The sequence below is a fragment of the Pongo abelii genome, chromosome 22 (genome assembly GCF_028885655.2).
Source record: "Pongo abelii isolate AG06213 chromosome 22, NHGRI_mPonAbe1-v2.0_pri, whole genome shotgun sequence".
Lineage (NCBI taxonomy): Eukaryota > Metazoa > Chordata > Mammalia > Primates > Hominidae > Pongo > Pongo abelii.
In genome coordinates, this window is record NC_072007.2 from 22,932,727 (window position 1) to 22,957,225 (window position 24,499).

Genomic DNA, 24,499 nt, shown 5'->3' on the forward strand with positions numbered 1-24,499 from the left:
GGAGAGAGACCCATTTGCTGAAAACACCACATAATTTTTCCCGGTAAGAGAACAGGGTCTAGTCAACTCAAAATCCAACTTGATCTTGTTACTTATGTATCTTCCACCTTCCCATCCAGACACTCTAGATTTGAAAGCAGAGTTGAGACTCTAATTGGCCATTTCTACCAGAATAGGATACTAAGTCAGTTAATTACTTGATATTCTCCCTGCTCAAGGGTTTCCCCTTACATTACCACCTATTCACTCCCAATCTGGTTCCTCAGAGGCCTCCTAAAATTAATCTCTAGGCAGTTTACAACCCACTAACTCCCTCTCTCAAACTGAAAACTGTCATTCTCTAAAATCGAAGAGAACTTTGTCTCACCATACAAAGGAAACAAATAAATGAACAACAACAACAACACACACAACCTCTTCGTGGTCTTTTCCCTCTATTACCTAATTTCCAAATTGGCCCTGATATTTCTCATTGCTCTCTTTTTCCCTTTCCACTTCTGCCTCATGAGCAATCAGAAATATCTTAAGCTTTGCCACTGAGAGGTGCATCACCTTATATCTATTACTGTTTTTTTGGAACTTGCCAAAAGAGCAGGATCTCTATTCACTGAAACATGTTTAAGTTTTCTTGGAGTTTTCATGTAAAACCTATTTCAGGGCAAATTTTGCCATTTTACATTCATTAGGGGAAAAAAAGTATTACCTTTTACAAATTCAGTGTTTTCAAAAAAAGTATTTACCACAAGTGCATTAAAAAAAAAACTGTACCCTCTAATGCTTCTTTGAAAGTAACAATATTTAAAATAAAATCTTAGATAATTAGGTCACTTCAAAATATTTTCATTCAGGTTATACTTCAACTTCCAAATATGGAAAACTGGCCCTTACACAGGTCAATGTTAACACGAATGCATTTCAGTATTTTGAAGATAAAATTGGTAGATCTATACCTTGTTTTTTGATTCAATATCAGCACCGTATAAGAGCAGTGCTTTGGCCATTAATTTATCTTCATTGTAGATAGCGTAGTGCAGAGTGGTAGTTCCATACTCATCTGGAATATTTGGATCAGTGCCATGCTCCAGCAACATTAAGGCACATTCATCTTCCTGGCATTGTACGGTCTGTCAGTATTAGACCAAAAACAAATTACAAATCCTAGGAATTCAAAATAAACATTCCACAGCTTTCACCAACTACTTATATTTAAAGGAGAAAACTCATTTTTATGCTATGTATTGAAATCAAACCCACCTCACACTGACATAGTTGGCTACTGCATACCTTTGTCAGAGCTGTCCTCTTTTTGTTATCAAGGATATTAAGTTGACATCATCTGTCCAGCAGGAGTTTTACTACTTCTGAATTCCCATTGGCAGAGGCCAGATGTAGAGCAGTCCTATGAGAGTGAGAAGACTTTTTAGGAAATTGTAGTGCACTGGCTACAGCCATATCAATGATTCACATAATTGCAAACACTGAATAGCCTGCTATTAGTCTGCCTTCAAAACAAACATCTAACTTTCCCATGAAAAAAGCACACAATTTATTATCTCTCATTACTCACTGTATTAATGAAAGAGCAGCCTATATGAATACAAAGAGTATAGCCTTTGGATGACATTCAACTTGGGCTGGAATCCTACTTGAAGCTCTGTCACTTTCTGGCTGTTGCTTAGCCTTTTGGGGTTTTAGTTTCCTCATCAATAAAATAGGAATGAAAATAGTAGCTTTCTCACAGGAAACCACTGTAATGCTTAAATGAGACTCTGCACAAAAGATACAGAATAGTTCCTAACACAAATAACAGCTCAGTAATTGTTAGATATTATAATTTTTACTAACACTACTAAAGACAACATTTGAATTAAGTGAGATGATACAATTATACCTACACTTTCAGGTATGTTTTAAATATTACAGGTAACATTGTATTTTAGTGATTCCAAGATGATCATTTTCTCCATGTTTTCTCCACTGAAATACCACTTACAATTCATGATTTACTATAACTGGCAGCATTTAAATAATTCTCTTATTGAGACATAAAATAATGGGGCATCATACAATCCCTGGTGCCTTACATTAAGTAGAATATGTTATAATATAACAGGTCTGGAGCGGTTCCAGTCAGATGACCAGCATTTAGATAAATTTTAGTTCTTAAAAGTACTATGGAATAAGAGAGCTGAAGTGAAAAGAAAAACAAATTTCCAAAATAAACCAATTCTTACTTTGGTTTTTAATAAACTTTAAGCCAAAGAAAACTTGGAATTGAAATGAATAGCATGAGCTCATTTTTTTCAATACTTAGATTTATACAATGTATGTACATCAGATATTTCCAATCATTCATATTAGGATTTAAGACTGATATAAATTTTCTCTTTTTAAAATGGATTTATGAAACTATTTGTGGAGCTTTTTTCAACTTTTACATTCAGGGATACTTGTGCGGGATGTGCAGGTTTGTTACATAGGTAAACGTGCACCAACGGGGTTGGTTGAACAGATTATTTCATTACCCAGGTGTTAAGCCCAGTACCCGTTCGTTCTATTTCCTGCTTCTTTCCCTCCTCCCACCCTCCACCCTCTGATAGGCCCCAGTGTGTGTTGCTTCCCTCTAGGTATCTGTGTGTTGTCATCATTTAGCTCCTACCTATAAGTGAGAACACGCAGTGTTTCGTTTTCTCTTCCTATGTTAGTTTGCTAAGGATAATGGCTTTCAACACCATCCATGTTCCTGCAAAGGACATGCTCTTGTTCCTTTTTTATGGCTGTATAATATTCCATGCTGTTTATGTACCACATTTTAGTTCTTAAAACAACTAAAACAGTCTTTATCCAAGACTTATACATTTTCAAAAGGGCAGTTAAGGGTTCTCTTTTACTATTTTCTACGTTCAGAAATGCTTCTGTTTGAAAGGAGGGAGGAAAAGCTTCAACTGAGATTAAGTCCTAATGCCACAATTTTAAATTTCTCGGCTTGCTCAAGCCCAGCAGGTAAATATGAAGTTTTCAAAGATGGAAGGATCCTGAGAGATAGTAGAATATGCCTGCCACATAATAGGTGTCTGGCTTATGTCTGATGACTAAATGGATTGAAAGAATGGATGAACACCGCTTGGGAGTTCAATATTTTTAAAGAAAACTCCTGTAGAGAAGGGCAATACATTTGCAATAGTAATAATCATTTATATTTGTTATTTTAATTTTCATAAATATATAACTCAACTAAAATGATTAATTCATACTTTTTACATGTTTATATATAATGAAAAGGTAATTATGTAATAAAATGTATATACAATAAAATCTACAGGAACAGGTAAACACAATGTCTCTACTTCTGAAGAGGGTAAAAGTTCACAGAAGATAGCCAACCACAGAAATAAGAATAAATAATAGAATGTGAGAAATTATTTGCATCTATGCAAGAAGCATATTCCGTCTCTTCCCAAGGATTATTTCATTACTAATGAACCTAAACTAAAAGTTCAGATATGCATTGCAGGAATCACAGATAAGAGAAAAGGAAAAACTTCATTTACAAATCCCCAGAAACAAGTTTGATTATATTTTCTACATATTTTCAGCTAACACAAGAGCAGATTCTGTTCGTGTATATGTGTAACCAACTGATTTTTTTCTCACTTGATATACCAAAGTACATCTTTGCAGGTCGATATATCTCTATGTACTAACACCCTCAATAGTTACATATTATTCCATCCTATGGATGCACTGAAATTTGTTCATGGAATCTTTATACGGGCTCTTCTAAATACACTGCTATTTTAAGCAATACTAAGAAAAACAGACATCTATTTGGTAAAGATATTTCAGTGTAATGGAATTGATGAGTAAAAAGCATAACATTTTTAAAATGTGGTTCTTACCACTAAAGTGCCTGTTTGAAAAGCTGCAGCAACTTGAACTTTAAACAACTATATAAGTACCACTGTTCTTCATCCTCACAAACTTTGTGGATAGAAAACAGTATTTCATTCCTTTTTTTTTGAGATGGGGTCTCACTCTGTCACCCATGCCAGAATGTAGTGGCATGATCTTGGCTCACTGCAACCTCCACCTCCCTGGTTCAAGCAATTCTCTTGCTTCAGCCTCCTGAGTATCGGGGATTACAGGTGCATGCCACCATGCCCAGCTAATTTTTTGTATTTTCAGTAGAGATAGGATTTCACCACACTGGCCAGGCTGGTCTCAAACTCCTGACTTCATGATCTATCTGCCTCAGTCTCCTAAAGTGCTGGGATAACAGGCATAAGCCACTGCACCCGGCCTTTCATTCCTCCTCTAACTTAAATAGAAAACAGCATTTCATTCCTCTTCTAACTTAAATTCCTTCTTCTACCAGGAACGCTATCTTTTCCTGTGCGCATAGGTCACTGGTAGATATGCAAAAAAGTACTTTGCCCAATTTTAAAATGTGCTTATTTTATTATATCTGCATATATAGGCCAGGCACGGTGGCTCACGCCTGTAACCCCAGCACTTTGGGAGGCCAAAGTGGGTGGATCACGAGGACAGGAGTTCAAGACCAGCCTGGCCAAGATGGTGAAACCCCATTTCTACTAAAAATACAAAACAATTAGCCAGGCGTGGTGGCAGGCGCCTGTAATCCCAGCTACTCAGTAGGCTAAAGCAGAGAATTGCTGGAACCTAGGAGGCAGAGGTTGCAGTGAGCCGAGATCGCACCACTGCACTCCAGCCTGGGCAATAGAGTGAGACTCCATAAAAAAAAAAAAAGAAATTTTATATATATATATATATATATATATATATATATATATATATATATCTGCATATATAAATAGGCATTTGTGTTTCCTTCTGGTATGTTTCTCTTTTTGTATGTTTAAAATTTTTAATCTATACTCTGATTTTTGTGATATAAACCTCTAGCTAGTTTTCTCCAAAAATGAATTATGAACAACCCATCTTTTTTAAATAATACAAAACGTCACCATTATCAAGCACTAAATTCCTACATATATTTGGGTATTTCTAAATTTCCTATTCTGTTTTATTCATTGATGTCTTTTCAGCTGCTAGTGAACAATTTGTGGAAATAAATAACATGCACATTTTGACATCTGGAAAAGCAAGCCTTTTTCCATTCTGCTACAAAAAAATTAATTTATCACAACAATAAAAGACAGCATGTGTAATTTAAAAACGCTAAAACTGCTATTTTTATTTGGCTTAGGTAAAAGTGATAAATAGAAAAAGCTCACTTTTTTTTTTTTTTTTTTTTTGAGACGGAGTCTTGCTCTGTCTCCCAGGTTGGAGTACAGTGGCGTGATCTCGGCTCACTGCAAGCTCCGCCTCCTGGGTTCACGCCATTCTCCTGCCTCAGCCTCCTGAGTAGCTGGGACTACAGGCACCTACCACCATGCCTGGCTAATTTTTTTTATATTTTTTAGTAGAGACAGGGTTTCACCGTGTTAGCCAGGATGGTCTCGATCTCCTGACCCTGTGATCTGCCCACCTCGGCCTCCCAAAGTGCTGGGATTACAGGCATGAGCCACCGTGCCCAGCCAAAAAGCTCACATCTTAAGAAAATTCAATCTTCCTATTCAAGCACAGGAACCATCTTCCCATTTCAGTTTCCTTCTAAAGTTCCTCAGTAAAGAACATACTTACATAGTGTACATTGATATAAAATCCATACTGGATTTTATTTGAAGAATATTTAGCCCTGAAGTTGATGTGTTATGGGGCTTCATTCTTAGTTCTCAATATACACTTTTCTATAATGTATAGAACATTGTTTTAAAATCTGTAGATTAAAAATAATCTGCTGCATCGACAATTTTGCGAGTTAAATCACTTTAAAACAGTCTATTAGTGTTCTACGAGGGAAATTATAATTTGATTGGAAATCAGCTAAAGTTTTGTTTTTGTGTTGCTGCTCATAAAGGGGCCTGTGCCCTGACCTCTCTGAGGTTTCCACATCCAGGGTGGTGTGAGGCCTGCGGAGGCGAGAAAACCAGGCTCCCCTCCTCCCCCGCCAGGAGGGTATGTCCCCATCATCCTCCCACATCCCACCTCCTCCCAGCCCAGGCCTGGTTACCTCTTTTGCTTGTCCTTCTTGTTCACGTCAGTGTCCCTGAGCATGACAATAAGATCCTTTCTGGGGACTTTACCCCACCAGGCAGCTCTGTGGAGCTTGCCCAGATCTTCTTGATGGACGTGGTACCTCGGCTCCATGAAGGCGCTGTCATCGTAGTCTCCCCAAGTGCCCACGTTGTTCTTGCCGCTCCCCCTGCAGCAGGGGAAGCAGTGGCGGCACCACTTGCCCATCTTGCTCCTGAGTGTCTTCACAGCAGAGCCGTCGTGGTCTCCAGAAGTGCCCACGTTGCTCTTGCCACTCCCCCTGCAGCAGGGGAAGCAGTGGCGGCACCACTTGCCCATCTTGCTTCTGAGACCAAATGGCTTCTTCACAGAGGAGGCAGCCGGCATTGAACCAACCTCAGCCACCATCTGCTTTTAACAGCCAGGGGAGGCCGGTAGTAGCGAGCAGATCGCCTCTACCAACCAATTTCACCAACTAGCAGATAACTCCGGGTTTCCAATCTGTTTGAAGAGAAAAGTCAATCCCAGCCAAAACCTGCCAACCCCAGCAGGGGAGCCCAGCCTACCCCACCCAGGGAAAACCCACACCCACCCGGGGAAAGCCCACACCCACCCAGGGCGACACCACGCCCACCCCAGGAATGGCCAACCCCACCCCCCAAGAAAACACCCGGCCCACCCAAGGGAATGCCTAACCCAGCAGAGAAAAGGTCAAGCCCAGCAAAGGAACGTGACAGAAGAAACGTCAATCCAAGGAGGAAATGTCAATCCAAGCGACAAACGCTAAACCAAGCAAAGAACGCAAAGCCAAGCCAAGCACTACAGGCCAGCCAAGCCATTACGCACGAGCAGCGTGCGCATGCCAGCCGTTACAGGCCAGCCAAGCCATTAACGCAGGTGCAGCATGAGTGTGCAAGCCGTTACAGGCCAGCCAAGCCATTACGTGCGTGTGGCATGTGCGTGCAAGCAGTTACAGGCCAGCCAAACCGTTATGCGCGTCTGGCGTGCGCGTGCAGCATGCGTGCACGGCATGCACGTGCAGGCCGTTACAAGCCAGCCAAGCCGCTGCCCACGTGCGGAGTGCGCGTGCGGCGTGCGCGTGCCATGCGGCGTGGGCATCTCAGGTGGCCTCAGTGCACGTGGCACAGACAGTGGCCGATGCGTGCAACCCGCGTAAGTCTTGGCGCCACGAATGTCACTGACAGCCTGGTGCTCCCTGCAAACTTCCTGGGAGTCAGCCGAGCTTTCAGGCCATTGAGAAGCCTCTGGTGAAAAAAAAAGCTTCTTGAAGCAGGACTGGGGCTAAGCGGCTGGAACTTGAGGATGCTGACAGCCTCCTCTGAAGAAAGCCCCCAGGACACTCCTGGCGGTGCTGTTGTGCATGGCAGCTGCTGCAGCTCGGAGCACGGGCTGGCGGAGCTGGCTGCAAATGGCCTCAAAATCACGGAGCATGTTCTCACTCATAGGTGGGAATGGAACAATGAGAACACACGGACATAGGAAGGGGAACATCACACACCAGGGACTGTTGTGGGGTGGGGGGAGGGGGGAGGGATAGCATTAGGAGATATACCTAATGCTAAATGACGAGTTAATGGGTGCAGCACACCAACATGGCACATGTATACATATGTAACAAACCTGCACTTTGTGCACATGTACCCTAAAACTTAAAGTATAATAATAATAAAATTAAAATAAAATCATGGAGCACAAGACGCCCACCAAGCCCAGCATCTGCCTGAGGTGCCTTCGACACCTGCTCCTCTTTGCTCCACACCCAGAACACGAGGCCATCAGCAAGGGGGCATTTGGGGCCACAGGATTACAGCCAGCTCCTGCCCTGGTGCCCCCTGCCTGTCCAAGCCAGGGCCAACAGCTGTGGGGCTTCTGGCCTGGGGGGCTCTGCTCCACTGGCATGCAATAGGGTCAAGGTGCAGGCCGCTGTGTCCAGGCCGGCAAGAGGGGGCTTGGAGGAGCACCTACCACTGATGGGCAGATGCAGAAAGGCAACCCCATGTGCAGATCCTGGGAACAGGACACTGAGCCTCCCTGGTGCTGGCCTCTGAGCTGGACCAGGGCAGTGGCACCTCAACACTCCTGCCAGGACCCTCCTGCTGCGAAGTTTTATGCAGCCAGGCTCCAGGCTGCTTCACCCAAACCACAGGTGCTTTGGTGTGGGAGGAAAAATGGATTCTGAGCCTGGACACCAACCTGCTCTTACCAAAAGAAGTAGAGAAGAAGCCAATCACAAGTGCAAAAAAAAATAAGTACTATTTTGTAACTGAAGTCTTGCCTGATATGCAGGGTTAAGCTAAAGCTCCTCTTGCTTATACTAAATTAAATTTTGAATGAAACAAAAAGAAGACACCCACACTAAATTTCCTTGTTTCTCTGTGATCCCCTGAGCCAGGAAGCAAGAGGAAGCCTGGCCTCCTGGACTGTCTCCCCAGCTGGGGGCTGAGCAATTTCCTCCAGGGTCACAGGGAGCAGCTGGGCTCAGTGGGGCCAGGCTGCCCTTCCTTCCTACATGGGCATCCTCAAACCTTCCATTGCCCCATACAGAGTGCCATGATCCGGGTTCAAATCCCAGCTCCGGCACTCGCCACCTGTGTTACCTGGCAAATGCCTTACCCCCAGGCACTTGCTGTCTATGTCCTTCCTGACAGGAGGCATGGGAGCTGGTGGCCTGGCATGAAGTGCTGTAACAGTAAAACACAAGCAGGAGCAGGCAGACACCTGGGTGGGGGACTGCCCTGCTGGGGATGCTCACCAAAGAACACCTACCTATCTGCCCACGTGGCCTTGCACGTCTCAACACTTATCAGACACCTGACTATGGGAAATCCCTGAACAAAGCCCTGAGCTGCCCTGGAGAATGTGACCAGGGTGATGCACCAGGAAGGACAGTCTGGGGTACTTGGCATGAGTGAGGATAGGCTGGGGAAATGCCAACCTCTTCCCACCAGCTTTGTGTCCCAGGGCACCCTCAGTGGACAGAGAACCCAGAGATGCCACAAGGCTTGAGCTGCATCCTAACCATCCTGAGTTCCAGCCAGCCATGGCCCAGGCCCGAAGGTACTTTGGGTGCTAAGTTGGGATGACGAGGGGCCAGGTGACACTCCTGTGTTCCAGGATCTGGTCAAGAAGGTGATACCCTGTCACTGCCTGGCTCCATCTGGTCCCAGTGGAACAAGACGGGCAGCAAGCCTCTAGCACCCACCCTCTGGGCCACCAACACCCAGGTCCACAGTGTGGCCACCTGAGTCAGCACCACCTGCCTTGGGGAGCAGAGCATGAAGGCCCAGATACGAGGAGCATAGTGCAGCAGTGGATGCAGGTGGGCAGGACGTGCTGTGCGGATCCAAGGAGCCCCTCTCTGGAGGCTTGGGCATAACCTCTCCATCTTACTGACACATAATGTTTTACCTCTTTGTAGGATACATACAAATACTTATTACATGCATAAAATGTGTATTCTGATTACTTTGAATATTTACACATACTAATGTTACTTAGTCACCACAGCCTGCTGTCAAACATTACAGCTTATTTCCTCTAACAGTAGGTTTGTACCCAATAGCCAAATTCTCTTCATTCTCCCTTCCACATACCCAGTCTTCCCGGCCTCTGGTACTGCCATTGTATTCTCTTTGTCCATGGGATCAAGTTTTTTTAGCTCCCACATGAGTGAGAACCTACACAACTCCAGAATAGTTATTAAAATTGGGAATTATTGTTATTATTTTTTGAGACGGGCTGTCACCCAGGCTGGAATGCAGTGGTGCAATCTTGTCTAACTGCAGCCTCAACCTCCCATGCTCAAAGCAATCCTCCCACCTCAGCCTTCTGAGTAGCTGGGACTACAGGGGTGTGCTACCATGACTGGCCAAGTTCTGTATTTTTGGTAGAAATGAGGGGTCTCACCCATGTTGCCCAGGCTGGTCTCCCACTCCTGGCCTCAAGCGATACTCCTGCCTCAGGCTCCCAAAGTGCTAGGATTACAGGCCTGAGCCACCATACCTGGCCTGATCCCAGTTTTAGAAAAACTCTGTAACTAAATTTAGATGAAAATATATGAATCTGTCTGGTGATTGCTTTCACATTTTCTAAACTGTGCTTTTTTATATCATCGAGAATCTTCCATAAATGTACTTTGGTTTGAAATATTTTCCTGAAGTCAGACATATTTAGCTGTGACCTGGAATAGTTCTTTTCACAGCATCCCCTCCCTGCAAACTGCAGGTCCTGAGGTGAGTGGCCCTTGACTCTATGGACTCTATGTTCTTCCCTGGATCCAGACCCTAACTCAGGGGATAGCGGCACCGCCTCCTGCCCGGCTCTTGGCTGCCCGCACTGTTGGTCACGGTGAGAGGATAGCCTGCCCCAGATGAGTGTCAGTGTGTGTATTTGTGTGCTTTTGCTGCATTTCTTGTGTCTCGCTTTTGTCATCTCTCTTTCTCCCTTTCCTCCCTGAGGCCTGCACAGGGCAGCTGTGCTATCCCCACCTCTGAATGTGGGGTGAGCTGTGGCCCAGGCCTGGGTGCCTGCTGCGACCTCCCAGCAGATGTGTGGGAGCAGACACCAGGTGGGCTCAGACACTCTAATGGGCACTTGTGCCTTGTTCTGTCCCTGTCATTTGAGGCCATTTTGGCCAAGGGAAAGCAGACCGCTCTGGCAGAAAAAGGGCCACTTTGCCTCAGGCTGGGGTGACAACTCTGCCTGCAGGTTGGACCCATGGGTCTCATCGTGAACCTCCACGGGCGACTGGCACTGGGAGAAGTAGAGGACGTGTGGGTTCTGCCTGCTGTCTTCGTGTGTGGAGACAGGGTCCTGCCAACCGGTCTCCTGGGGGGGTCGCTGCCTCCTGTGGGTGCCATGTGTGCCAGAATCCAAGCATGGGTGTACACATGGGCTGAGCCCACTCACAACCCAGGACAGAGTTGCTTGGCTGTTTTGGGGCTGGGAGATCTCGAAAAGCCTACCAGACCCAGCATCATCAGTGGCTCTCCCACTCTCAATAGCTTGGTCTTTCTGCTTTTTTGGCTGTCACACTGGCACATTTCTTGGTGCCGCCAAAACAATTCAAATAATCTCTTTTCAGTCATGCCTGAATAACATAACTGGCTTCAGGTTTCCTGAAAACAGAGAAAGTGAAAATCCAGAAAAAATGGCTACTTGTTTTCTTCCTCTGACGGTCCCAGCCTGTCTTCAACTACAGGACTCCACACTGGCCTGGGGTCTGAGTCTCCTGGATTAGTCACTGTCTAGCTTTGATCAAAACCATGAGCAACTGAAGCAGAATATGAACGTGGAAAATGCTCTCGGTTGTCCCCATGTTGGAAATTATTGTCCAACAAACGAGTAGCTGTCCAAAGCACTACAAGACAACTAGTGTGCCTCGGAGCTTGTCAGAGGAAGCGTTCAAGAGTGCTTTCTCTATCTCATTCAGCAAGTCTCACTTCCTTTTTATGTTCTAAATCAGAATGTTCTAAATCAGAACATACAATCATGGGCCAGGCTTGCAAGAAGCAAACATTAACTTCTGTCGACATGTACTTAGCCAGGGCTCATTTGAATGGCCATATGCAGCAGCAAAGAGGCTGGAAAGGAGTGTAGTGGTGTAACTAGTGGAAAGAGGAGACATGTTTGTTGTTCTTCACCCCATGTATACTAAGGATGTTTTTAGAAAAAAAAAAAAACCAACTTTTTTTTGCTCAAGCACAGTTTATGCAACAAAATGTGACTCAGAATCTAATTTCACAAAATAAATCCAGAAGAGAGACTTGAGGGAAAAGGGCAAAGATGTAACTCAATAAAGCCCATAACATCACAGAATAGGATGAAGGTGATGGTTTCTAACCTTGAGAATGTAAGTGGGTTCTTCAGTTTCTAAAATTTATTTATCTGTTCTTGAACCCAAGAAATCAGAATAGATCATAACAGAAAAAAAATGACCTAGCTTTCACCTAGACAAGTTAGAAAATGCAGAAGTAGCCTGGCAGAACTGCAACCATCTGACCTTTGACAAAACCACAGAAATAAGAAATAAAGAAAAGGCTCACTATGCGACGAATGGCGCTGGGATACATGACTAGCCATGTGCAGGAGAATTCACACTGCAGCCCTGCTTGTCATCATATGGAAAATTAACTCAAGATGAACCAAAGATTGAAATAGAAGACTTCAAATATAAAAGTCCTAACAGACAACCTATCAAACACCTTCCTCAACATAGGGTTTTGCAAACCACTTAGACAATTTAGTACCCAAAAGAAATGCAAGAAAAAACAAAAAGTACAAGTCTGGCCTAAGAAACTACAGACCTGCTGCACAGCAAAGCAAATGCCGACACAGTAAACACACAGCCTACATGATGGGACAAAATGTTCCCAAACCAAGCATCTGACCAAGTTCTAAAGCCAGAATCTAGACGACCTTACCTAAATCAAGAAGCAGAAAAATAACACATGTAAAAAATGGGCAAATGACACAAACACACTAGTCAAAACAAGACCTAAAAAAGATCAACAGACACAAGAAAATGCTCAACATCACTAATCATCAGAGATGAGGTACCAGTGCCATCACACACCAGTCAGAATGGCCATTTGTCCAAACACAAAACATATTTGTGTAGCAGCAGATAAAAGTGAACACGGCTACACTCTTGGGGTAATGCAAACTAGGTCTCACACTGCGGAGAGCAGTTTCAAGATTTCTCAACAACAACAACAAAGACAGAAAGGAAGCAGAGCTACCTTTTGACCCAGCAATCCAACCCTGTGTATCTACCCAAGGGAAAAATACATGTGTCTATCAAAAAGACACACACATTTGCATGTTCAAGGGAGTGCTACTCACAGGAATAAAGACATGGACCAGACCTAGATGCCCACCAACAGAAAATCAGATGTTTTTAAATGTGATACCTATACACCACAGAATACTAAGAAGACACCAAGGAAAATCAAACACAGAAACAAAATCATGCCCTCAGCAGCAACATAGACAGAACTGCAGGCCACTCTGCTAAGCGAACTCAGGCAAGAACAGAAGACCAAACACCACAGGTTTTCACTTACAGGCAGAATCTCAACACTGAATACACATGAACATAAAGATGAAATCAACAGATGCTAGGTACTACCAGACAGAAAAAGGAGGGAGACAGGAAACCTTGGAGGAAGAATGATCCAACTGGTGCTGTGTTCACCGCCTGGGTGATAGGTACATTAGGACCTTAAGCATCAAAAGTCTTCTGTATAGCCATGTAGTGAAATGAACCTGCAGGTGTACACCCCTCAATCACAATAAAAGTAGCTAACATTTTAGAAAACCCAGCTTTGGAAATAGAAATAGAAAAAAAGGAAGAAAATACAGGAAAACACACAAAAGAAAAGAAAAAGCCTACAGTGACCCAATCCATCCATTAGTGGCACGAACACAGAAAGATAACCGAATGGACACAACAAAGGAGCCAAATAATCAACCCACAATTATAAACACTGAACCCATGGAAATCTTGCTTTTCCCCCAAAAGCACACCAAAGGCACAATGGTTGAAGAAACTGGGGAGTCACATGCAAAGGACTGAAATAAACCCTTCCCTTACACAAGACACAAAAAGCAACACAAAATCCACTAACACCAAAGGGCAATTGTGAAACCAAAACCTCCAAGGAAAACACATAGGGTGCGTGTCTACTGTGGGGAAACTTGAACCTGTGAACCTAAACTACAAACAGAAAACATATAGGAATCAAATACCCATAGACCATACAATGGCTTTGCCATCTCGCTTTTCTTCTCAAAGGGACACAGAAATCACTGCTAACAAAAGCTAATGTGACCATGTGAGACTAAAGACAACTTCAGAGCTTCACACAGCTTCAACACTGGAGAGAAAATAGTGAACCCAACAGAAGATATCCCACAGACTGGGAGAAAATTACAGAAAACTGTACATCTGGAAGGGCTTCTTATCTAACATATTGAAGAAACTAATGGTCCTAAGTGGAAAAAAAGCTAAAAACCAATACACACGCTAAAAATGCCCAAAGGACTGGCATAGGCATTTCTAAAAAGACCTGAAACAGACTCGCAGGTAATAGAAGTTTCTCCACATCAGTAATCATCCCCTAAATGTAAATCTCAACCACACTCAGATACTGCCAAATTCCCCAGAGAACGAGTATGACCAGGAACAGCATAAAACTTTTTGAAGATAAGGGCAGTGTAGATTTGCAGACAGAGAAACTCTCACACACTATTGGTAGGAATGCAAATTTGTATATCCACTGGGAGAGACAGCAGGAGGTTTCTGAAACAACAATACAACTACCAGTTCCTCTAACCATCCCAACATTGGGTATACCAGCAAAGCCAAGGAAACTTGAAACTTAAGGAGATATTTGCCTTCCCATGTTTGATGAAGTACTCTGGACAATAATCAGGGTATGGAGGTAATCTACCTGTCCATCCATGGAGGAAGAAATGCAGGAAATGAAGGATGCATGCACGATGGTATACTCCTCAGCCATCAAACTTCTAGACATCAGGTCACTTCCAGCAAGGTGGAGAAATCTGAAGGACATTAAGTTAAAGGAAATGAGCCAGGCACAGGAAGACAAATGCAAACACAGCACGATCTCACGCACGTGGAATCTAACAAAGTGAATCTCATAGAGGAGCAACGTAAATAGTGCGTACCAAAGGCTGAGGGGAGGCTTGGAAACCACTACAAAGTGACGCTCAGATGAATGGCAAGAATTCTGGTGTTCTATGGCTTAGCAGGGTGACTAGGCTTAACAATATCCTAGCATGATATTCAATATAGCGGGAAGGGGTGATCGGGATACTCTCTCCACCAAGAAATCCTCACTATAGCCAGAAACAGAGATGCGCGGTCCTGTAATTTGATCACAACAGCACTGATCCATATGTCAAACAGTCCCTTGTGCCCTTAAAGTAAACGCATAGACCATGTGAAATTTTTGTTTTCAAATAGGATCACAACACATTTCTGAAAGTCCTGTGGGACAATGAAATGCCCGGCACTCCCAAAGCAGTTCCTACACACACAAAGTCGGTGGAGTGCCATCACACTCTTCCACTTTAAACTACTTCCAAAAGCTTTAGTTACCCAGCTGATTTATGATAGGCATTAGCAGAGAAACACAGGCCAATGGACGCAATGAGGGTGCCCAGGAGTAAATTCAAATTGATATAGTGTAAGCACATGTTTAGAAAGAACCGCAAAAGTCACCACAGGAAGGGAGAGTCTGAACAATACCGCATTCTGAGAACTGGATATCCCTAGGTAAAATAACAACATAGAATCCTTATTGTGTAAAATTCACAATAATCTATTCAACATGAATGAAAGACCTATACCCAAAACTTGAAACTATCACTCTCTGAGAAGAAAGTAGATGGTGTGCAGATACCTGGGTCAACCTGGATCTATGCTTACAGTTTGCAAAAAGGAAAATGAAAAAATATGGGGGTAAGAAAAGAACACAAACAGCAAACAAGCAAAACTCACAACAGATTTGTATGCTAGTGAATTTCCTTTATTTCATCAGTAACCAATGTAGTGGAAAACTACAACACTGCACACCTCTGAATCTGCATCAGACTCATCAGACTATACGGCTTGGGGGCAAGAAAGAATGAAAACAATGAATGAAAAGAAACAAATATCCAAAGAATGGTAAGAAAGGTATAGGGAAAAACACAGCTAAGGAGACTTTTTTGGAAAAGGTGTAAGTAACTAACACTACTAACTAGCAGAAAACAGCAGAAAAGAGAAGGTAATTAGCAAACCAAAATTGGGCAAAGAAACCAAAGAGTCTTTTCTGCAAAGAACACATAAAACTGAAAACAAATGTACTTGTTAACACCTAGTTAATATCACTAATCATAAGAAAAATGAAAATCAGAACAAGACTCAGACATCATGTCCCTCTCAAAGGAAAGAGTTTCACAAAGAACTTCATATATCTTAAAAGAAGGGAAACCACAAATGCTGCTGTGAATTTCCAGAGAGGAGAGCTCTCTTATCCACAACTGTTGACAAGGTAAATTAGAATGCACACCACAGAGGCCACCTGGAGGTTCCTCTGAAAACTAAAAATACAACGACCATTTCACTGAGCCATGCTACCGCTGGGTGTGCACCGGAATCATATGTCATCAGTACACAGAAAACACATCTGCCTTCCCATGCTGACTCTGGAACCAGTCGCAATAGCCAAGAGAAGGAATCAACCTACCTGTCCACCAGCAGAGGATGAGATCCAGAAACCGCAATATCCATTCACAAACAAACACTTTTCAGCCATACACAGGTACTGAAATCACGTCATCTGCAGCAACACTGTGGAACCTGGAGGACATTATGGTAAATGGAACACACTAGGCAGAGAAAGACAAACCTCACATTACCTCAGTCATGAGGAATCTAAGACCCTTTATCTCACATAGACCTATAAAGCACCATAGTGCTTGCCAGGGTTGGAATAGAAGGCTGAGCATGGGTGGGGACAGGAAACAGGTACAAAGTGACACGTTGCATAAGAGAAATGAAACCTGCTGTTCTATTCCTCAGCAGGGGAACTAGAGAAAACTTTACCAGAGGATAGTTTTCAAGACAGCCAGAAAGAAGGGTTCTGGCTCTCCTCAACTCAAAGACAGGAACACTCTACAAGGCAAAAAATGACACTATATACACTGATTTCATCACTATGTGATGCATGCATGGATCCAAATATTCCACTCTACCCTCTACTTGTACACCTTTAGGATAGGGTCGATTTTGTTTTTTAAAAGCAATGTGAAGAAACAATGAATGCTAAAATTCCCATGGGACCACAAAATGCTCTGAAACTCCAAAGCCATGCTGGGAGATCCAGACAATGTCAGATGGACCACACTCTCCAATTTCAAATTTCATAGAAAAGCTACAGACCCACCTCCACCTAGACAGAATAGAAAACCCAGAAGCAACCCCACATACCTGCAACCATTTGACCTTTGAAACACCAAAATTCAGATGTAGAAAGGGCTCACTGTGCAATGAATGGCACTGGGATAGTGTCTAGCCACTTGCAGATGAACAACACTGGAGCCTTACCTCTCCCTCCCAAGATGCAAAAACTAACTCAAGGTGAATGAAAGATTTCAGTAGAAGACCGCAAACTATACAAGTCCCACAAGAAAAACTAGGAAATACCCTTCTCAACACAGGCTTTGGTAAAGAATTTAGATGACTTAGTCCCTAAAAGCAATGGCAAGAAAAACCAAAATGGACAAGTTGGGCCTAAGAAACTAAAACACTGCCAGACAGCAAAATAAATCACCAGCATAGTAAAAACATAGCCTACAGGATGGGAGAAAATGTTCCCAAACTATGCTTCTGACCAAGGTCTAATAGCCAGACTCTAACGTGACCTTAAAAAAATCAAGAGGCAGAAAAACAAATAACCCAATCAAACAATGGGCAAAAAGACATGAAGACGTTCTTGTAAAAATAAGATGTACAAGTGACCAATAGACAAAAAAAAAAGAAAAACCTCAACATCACTCATCATCAGAGAAACGCAACTCACACACACACTGAGATACCATCTCCCGTCAGTCAGAATGGCCATTTGTCCGAAGTCCAACATTTACATGCTGGCAAGGCAGTGGAGGAAAGCAAACCCCGCTACACTCTTGGTGGGAATAAAAACTAGTTCTCAAACTATGAGAAGCGGTTTGGAGGTTCCTCAAAGAACTTAACAACTACCATCCAAATGAGGAATCGCATAACTGGGTATCTACACAGAGGAAAACAAATCATAAATCCTTCTTTCAAAATGACACAGGACAGCTTGAACAAATTCATGCTCTCGGCAGCAAGAAGGATGAACCTGCAGGCCACTATGCTAAGCAAACTAAGGAAATAACAGAAAACCAAATACCACATGTTCTCACTTAGGGGGAAAATACCCATAGAAAATACAATGACTTTGCCATCTCTTTCTCTCTCACTTTCTCTCTCTCTCTCTCTCTTATGAGACACAGAAATCCATGCTGACAAAAGCAAATATAAACCTGTGAGACCAACACTTTAGAGCTTCTGCATGTGGGAGAAAACAATGACCCCAAAGAGAAAGCATCCTACCTTGGCAGAAAGGATGATTGGGGGAAAACTGGAAAATCGTAATTTTGGAAGGGGTTATTATCTAACATATTCAAGCACTAAAGCTACTAAGTGGAGAAAAGATTAAAAAAATACACAAGCTAAAAATATGCAAAGGATATACACAACCACTTCTGCAAAGGACATGAAACTGATTCACAAGTGAAACAAAAGTTTCTCCACATCACTAATCACTCCAAACATGTAAGTCAGAATCACACTCCGATATCAGATACCATCAAACTCCACTGAGAATGAATATTACCAAAACAGCAATAAAAATTCTGGATGGCAGCAACCAGTGTAGACTTACAGAAAGGGAAACTTATATATGCTATTGATGTCAACGTAAATTGGTGAATATACTGTGAAAAAAAGTTGGGAGTTTCTCATACTGGGTATGCATTTAAAGCAAAGGCAACTGGTACCATAAAAAATTATCTGCCTTCCCATGTTTTATGAAGCGCTATTCACAATATAGAAGATATGGAATGAACCTACCTATCCAACCACACATCAAGAGATGAAGACACTGCAGTATATCTGCACAATGCAATAATACTCTTCATCCTTAACAAAATAATGTAATTTTCATTTGGAGCCATATGGATGAACCTGGAAAATATATTGTTAAATAAAATAAGCCTGGCATAGAAAAACAAGCAAATTCATCTCACGTATATGGACTCCAAAAAACTTTGCCTTCAATAAGTAAAAGGTACAGTAGTGGCTTTGCGAAGACAGGGGAAGGAGGAGATGGAAGGATTGGTTATGGAAACAAAGTTGCAGTTAGTTGGAACAAATACATTCTTGCATTCTATACCACAGCTGAGTGACTCTGGTTAACAAAATAGTACATTTTTCAATAAAGCTAGAAGGGAGCAGTTTGAATGTTATCACAACAGAGAAATAATACCTGTATGAGAACAGATACAGCAAGTACCCTGATTTGATCATTACTAAAAATATACATGTACCAAAATGTCCCAGAGGAAAAACAGTCCCAGCATACTCTCTAATTATATACTTTATTACGCACAGAAATATAAGAAATGTGAATACACAATGCTAATGATCACATGGAAATGGCCCTGAATGTCTAAGGAATCCTGAGAAATAGAAACTAAGATAGAGGACTCACAATCCCTGATATGCTGCAGTGCTCCAGCCTGGGTAAGAGAATGAAACTCTGTCTCAAAAAAAAGAATTGTTAGAAAATTTGAGGGAATCATAGAAGTGATAAATTGTTGTTACCAAACATGTACACAGAAAAAAGCAATACTAAGTAGCATAAAAATACATATCTGAACTCATATTGAGCAAAAAACTTGAATAGAGTTATCTGCAAAGATGACAAAACTAACAGGTAAGAGAAAAGGTCCTCAACATCACTATTCATCAAAAAAAAGTACTTCAAAACCACACTCAGATGTCATTTCACTCATTGAAATGAATGTTACTAAAAAGATTAAAAAATTTTTTTTGAGACATGGACTCTGTCACTCAGGCTGGAATGCAGTGGCATGATCATGGCTCACTGCAGCCTTGACCTCTCCCGCACAAGTGATCCTCCCACCTCTGCCTCCTGAATAGCTGGAACTACAGGCACACACCACCATGTCTGGCTAATTTATTTGTATTTTTTTGTAGAAATGAAGTTTTGCCACGTTGCCTAGGCTGGTCTCAAATTGTTTGGCTCAAGTGATCTTCCCACCTTGGCCTCCCAAAGTGCTTGGATTACAGGCATGAACCATCAAGCCTGGCCATAATAAAACATGCATGGCTACATCAAAGTGAAAAGTTTTTGCAAGGAAAAGGAAACAATGAGCCCAAAGAGGAAGGCTGGGAGAACAAATCACATATCTGCTAATGGGTGTTGTTACGGAAAATATGCAACACATTAATAGTACTAAGTAGCAACAACAAAAAAATGATCCATCCAAAACTGAGCAGGGAACCTGAACAGACATTTCTGCAAAGAAGACATTAAACCACATGGAAGGGAGTTTCCTCCACAGTCAGGTGGCCGTGACTAGAGGGACAGAGTTAGGCAGACACTGTGGGGGGTGGGGGGTGTTGAGAAAAATGACCCCTATGTCCTCCCGATGGCTGGGAAACAAATGTAAAAATTCAGTAGACCACGTGCAGTAGTTCATGCCTGTAATCCCGGCACTTTGGGAAGCCGAGGTGAGAGGATTGCTTTGAGCTCAGAAGTTTGAGACCAGCCTGGGCAATATGGCAAAACCCTGCCTCTACCAAAAATAAAAGAAAAACAAAATTCAGCAGACCAGGCACAGTAGTTCACGCCTGTAATCCCAGCACTTAGGGAAGCCGAAGTGGGGGGACTGCTTTGAGCTCAGAAGTTCAAGATAAGCCTGGGCAACATGGCGAAACCCCATGGCCACCAAAAATATGAAAAAAAAAAACAGCTGGACATGGTGGCACAAGCCCAGCTAATGGGGAGGCTGAGGCTAGAGAATCCCTTGAGCCCAGAAAGTGGAGGCTGCAGTGACCTGAGGTCTGCCACTGCACTCCAGGATGGACAACAGGGCCAGACCCTATCTCCAAAAAAATAAAAACAATTAAAAAATCAGCAAACCCTGGAGGTGGCTGGGATCCTTTCCTTCCACCTGAGGCTTGGATGCAAGGCAGCCAAACTAGGGCCTGGCCCCAAAACCCCACCTGGGCCGGGCTTCCCCTTCCTCCCACAGCCAGAGCTTTCCTCTCTCTCCATCTACATGGGGAGTCTCCCTCAGAAACAGCCCTAAAGCCTCCTACACGTTCCAACCTCAAAAGCCCTCAGGGAATGAGTACTACTATAAAATTCACACTAAGATGGAAAGAGAGAAAAAAGGAGAACCCATCAGGAATACATAGAATATTCCAGAAAACAAAAGCTTCTGTACTCACCACGATGGAAGAACTCCCCGAAGAAGCCAGCCGCAGAGAAGCCACACCAAATCTCTGTCCTCAGCCGTCAGCACCACGGACAGGAGGTGTTTTTCCCCAGGACGCAGCCTCAAGTTATCCTGAAGCTGCTGCGGCACACGGTGGCTCCTGAGAACACCTTAGCTCTTCTGGTTTAACACAGACAAATCAATAAATGTGATATATCACATAAACAGAATTAAAAGCAAAGTCACATAATCATCTCAATAGACACAGAAAAGGCATTTGACAAAATCCAGCATCCATTTATAATTAAAACCCTCAGCAAAAAATGCATAGAAGGGACATAGCTTCAGGTAATAAAAACCATCTGTGACAAACCCACAGCCAACATAATACTAAATGGGGAAAAGTTAGAAGCATTTCCTCTGAAAACTGGAACAATAAATACAAGGATGCCCACTCTCACCACTTCTATTCAACATAGCACTGACAGGCCCAGCCAGAGCAATCGAATGAGAGAAAGAAATAAAGGGCATCCAGATCGGTAAAGAGGAAGTCAAATTGTCACTGTTTGCTGATGATATGATTGTATACCTAGAACACCCTCAAGACTCCTCCAAAAAGCTCCTAAAACTGATAAATAATTTCGGCAAAAATTCAGGATACAAAACTAATGTACCCAAATCAATAGATCTGCTATACAACAACAATGTTCAAGCTGAGAATCAGATCAAGAATTCAACCCCTTTTACAATAGCTGCAAAAAAATAAAACAAAATACTTAGGAATATACCTAACATGGAAGTAAAAGACCTCTACAAGAAAAACTACAAAACACTGCTGAAAGAAATCACTGATGACACAAACAAATGGAAACACCTCTCATGCTCATGGATGGGTAAAATCAATATTGTAAAAATGACCTTAATGCCAAAAGCAATTTACAAATTCAAAACAATTTCCATCAAAATATCACCATCATTCTTCACAGAACTAAAAAAGATAATTTGAAAATTCATATGGAACCAAAAAACAGCCCGCATAGCCAAAGCAAGACTAAGCAGAAAGAACAAATCTGGAGGCATTACATTACCTGGCTTCAATCTATACTACAAGGCCATAGTCAGCAAAACAGCATGATACTGGTATAAAAATAGGCACATAGACCAATGAAACACAATAGAGAACCCAGAAATAAACCCAAATACTTACAGTCAACTGATCTTTAACAAAGCAAACAAAAACATAAAGTGGGGAAAGGACACCCTACTCAACATATGGTGCTTGGATAATTGGCAAGCCACATGCCAAAAAATGAAACTGGATCCCCATCTCTTACCTTATACAAAAGTCAACTTAAATCTGAGACCTGAAACCATAAAAATTCTAGAAGATAACATTGGAAAAATCCTTCTACACACTGGCTTAGGCAGAGACTTCATGACCAAGAAGCCAAAAGCAAGTGCAACAATAAAATGAAGATAAACAGGTGAGATTTAATTAAACCAAAAAGTTTCAGCACAGCAAAAGAAACAATTAGCAGAGTAAACAGACAACCCACAGAATGGGAGAAAATCTTCACAATCTATACATCTGAGAAAGGACTAATATCCAGAATCTACAAATAACTCAGCAGAAAAAAAACCAATCCCTTCAAATAATGAATGGGCTAAGGACTTAAGTAGACAATTCTCAAAAGAAGATATAAAAATGGCCAACAAACATGAAAAAACGCTCATCATCACTAATGATCAGGGAAATGCAAATCAAAACCACAATGCCATGCCACCTTACTCCTGGCAAGAATGGCCATAATCAAAACATCAAAAAATAATAAATGTGGGTGGAAATATGGTGAAAAAAGAACACTTTTACACCGCTGGTGGGAATGTAAACTAGTACAACCACTATGGTAAACTGTGTGGAAATCTCTTAAAGAACTAAAAGTAGAACTACCATTTAATCCAGCAATTCCATTACTGGCTATCTACCCAGCGGAAAAGAAGTCATTATGTGAAAAAGATACTTGTACACGCATGTTTATAGCAGCACAATTCACAACTGCAAAAATATGTAACCAGCCCAAATGCCCATCAATCAATGAGATTAAGAAATTATTATATATATTATAGATATAATACACACACACACCCACACACACACACTCCATGGAATACTATTCAGTCATAAAAAGGAAAAAAATAATGGCATTCACAGCAAGATGAGATCGGAGAGTACTATTCTAAGTGAATTAACTTAAGAATGGAAAACCAAACACAGTATGCTCTCACCCGCAAGTGGAAGCTAAGCAATGAGGATGCAAAGGCATTAGAATACTACAATGGACTTTGGGGACTTGGGGGAAAGGGTTGGAGGCGAGTGAGGAATAAAAGACTACAAATTGGATACAGTGTATTCTGCTCAGGTGTCGGGTGCACCAAAATCTCACTAATCACCTCTAAAGTACTTACTCATATAATCAAACACCACCTGTTCCCCAAAAACCTATGGAAATAAAAAAATACAATAAAAAGAAGGTTTTGTGTATCTGTGTATGCATCACATATTTTTTAACTTTTTTCACAAGTTCATTGAGATATAATTTATAAAGTATTTAAAGGGGAGGAGCCAAGATGGCCGAATAGGAACAGCTCCGGTCTACAGCTCCCAGCGCGAGCGACGCAGAAGACGGGAGATTTCTGCATTTCCATCTGAGGTACCGTGTTCATCTCACTAGGGAGTGCCAGACAGTGGGCGCAGGTCAGTGGGTGAGTGCACCGTGCGCCAGCCGAAGCAGGGGCGAGGCATTGCCTCACTCGGGAAGCGCAAGGGGTCAGGGAGTTCCCTTTCCAGGGGTGACAGATGGCACCTGGAAAATCGGGCCACTCCCACCCGAATACTGTGCTTTTCCGACGGGCTTAGGAAACGGTGCCCCAGGAGAGTACAGCCCGCACCTGGCTCAGAGGGTCCTACGCCCACGGAGTCTCGCTGATTGCTAGCACAGCAGTCTGAGACCAAACAGCAAGGCGGCAGCGAGGCTGGGGGAGGGGCGCCCGCCATTGCCCAGGCTCGCTTAGGTAAACAAAGCAGCCTGGAAGCTTGAACTGGGTGGAGCCCACCACAGCTCAAGGAGGTCTGCCTGCCTCTGTAGGCTCCACCTCTGGGGGCAGGGCACAGACAAACAAAAAGACAGCAGTAACCTCTGCAGACTTAAATGGCCCTGTCTCACAGCTTTGAGGAGAGCAGTGGTTCTCCCAGCACGCAGCTGGAGATCTGAGAACGGGCAGACTGCCTCCTCAAGTGGGTCCCTGACCCCTGACCCCC

The 24,499-nt window shown here is 42.7% G+C and overlaps 1 protein-coding gene across 1 annotated transcript in view; it reads right to left on the reverse strand.

Moving 5' to 3' along the window:
• Positions 1–6,572, reverse strand: part of LOC100457340 (POTE ankyrin domain family member B-like) — a 33,267-nt gene extending 26,695 nt beyond the window's left edge. Inside the window, 3 exon segments of the mRNA XM_024239399.3 lie at positions 951–1,124; positions 1,285–1,399; positions 6,095–6,572. Of these exon segments, the coding sequence (XP_024095167.3) occupies positions 951–1,124; positions 1,285–1,399; positions 6,095–6,504 (699 nt within the window). The 5' untranslated portion in view covers positions 6,505–6,572.
• Positions 6,573–24,499: the final 17,927 nt, after the last annotated feature.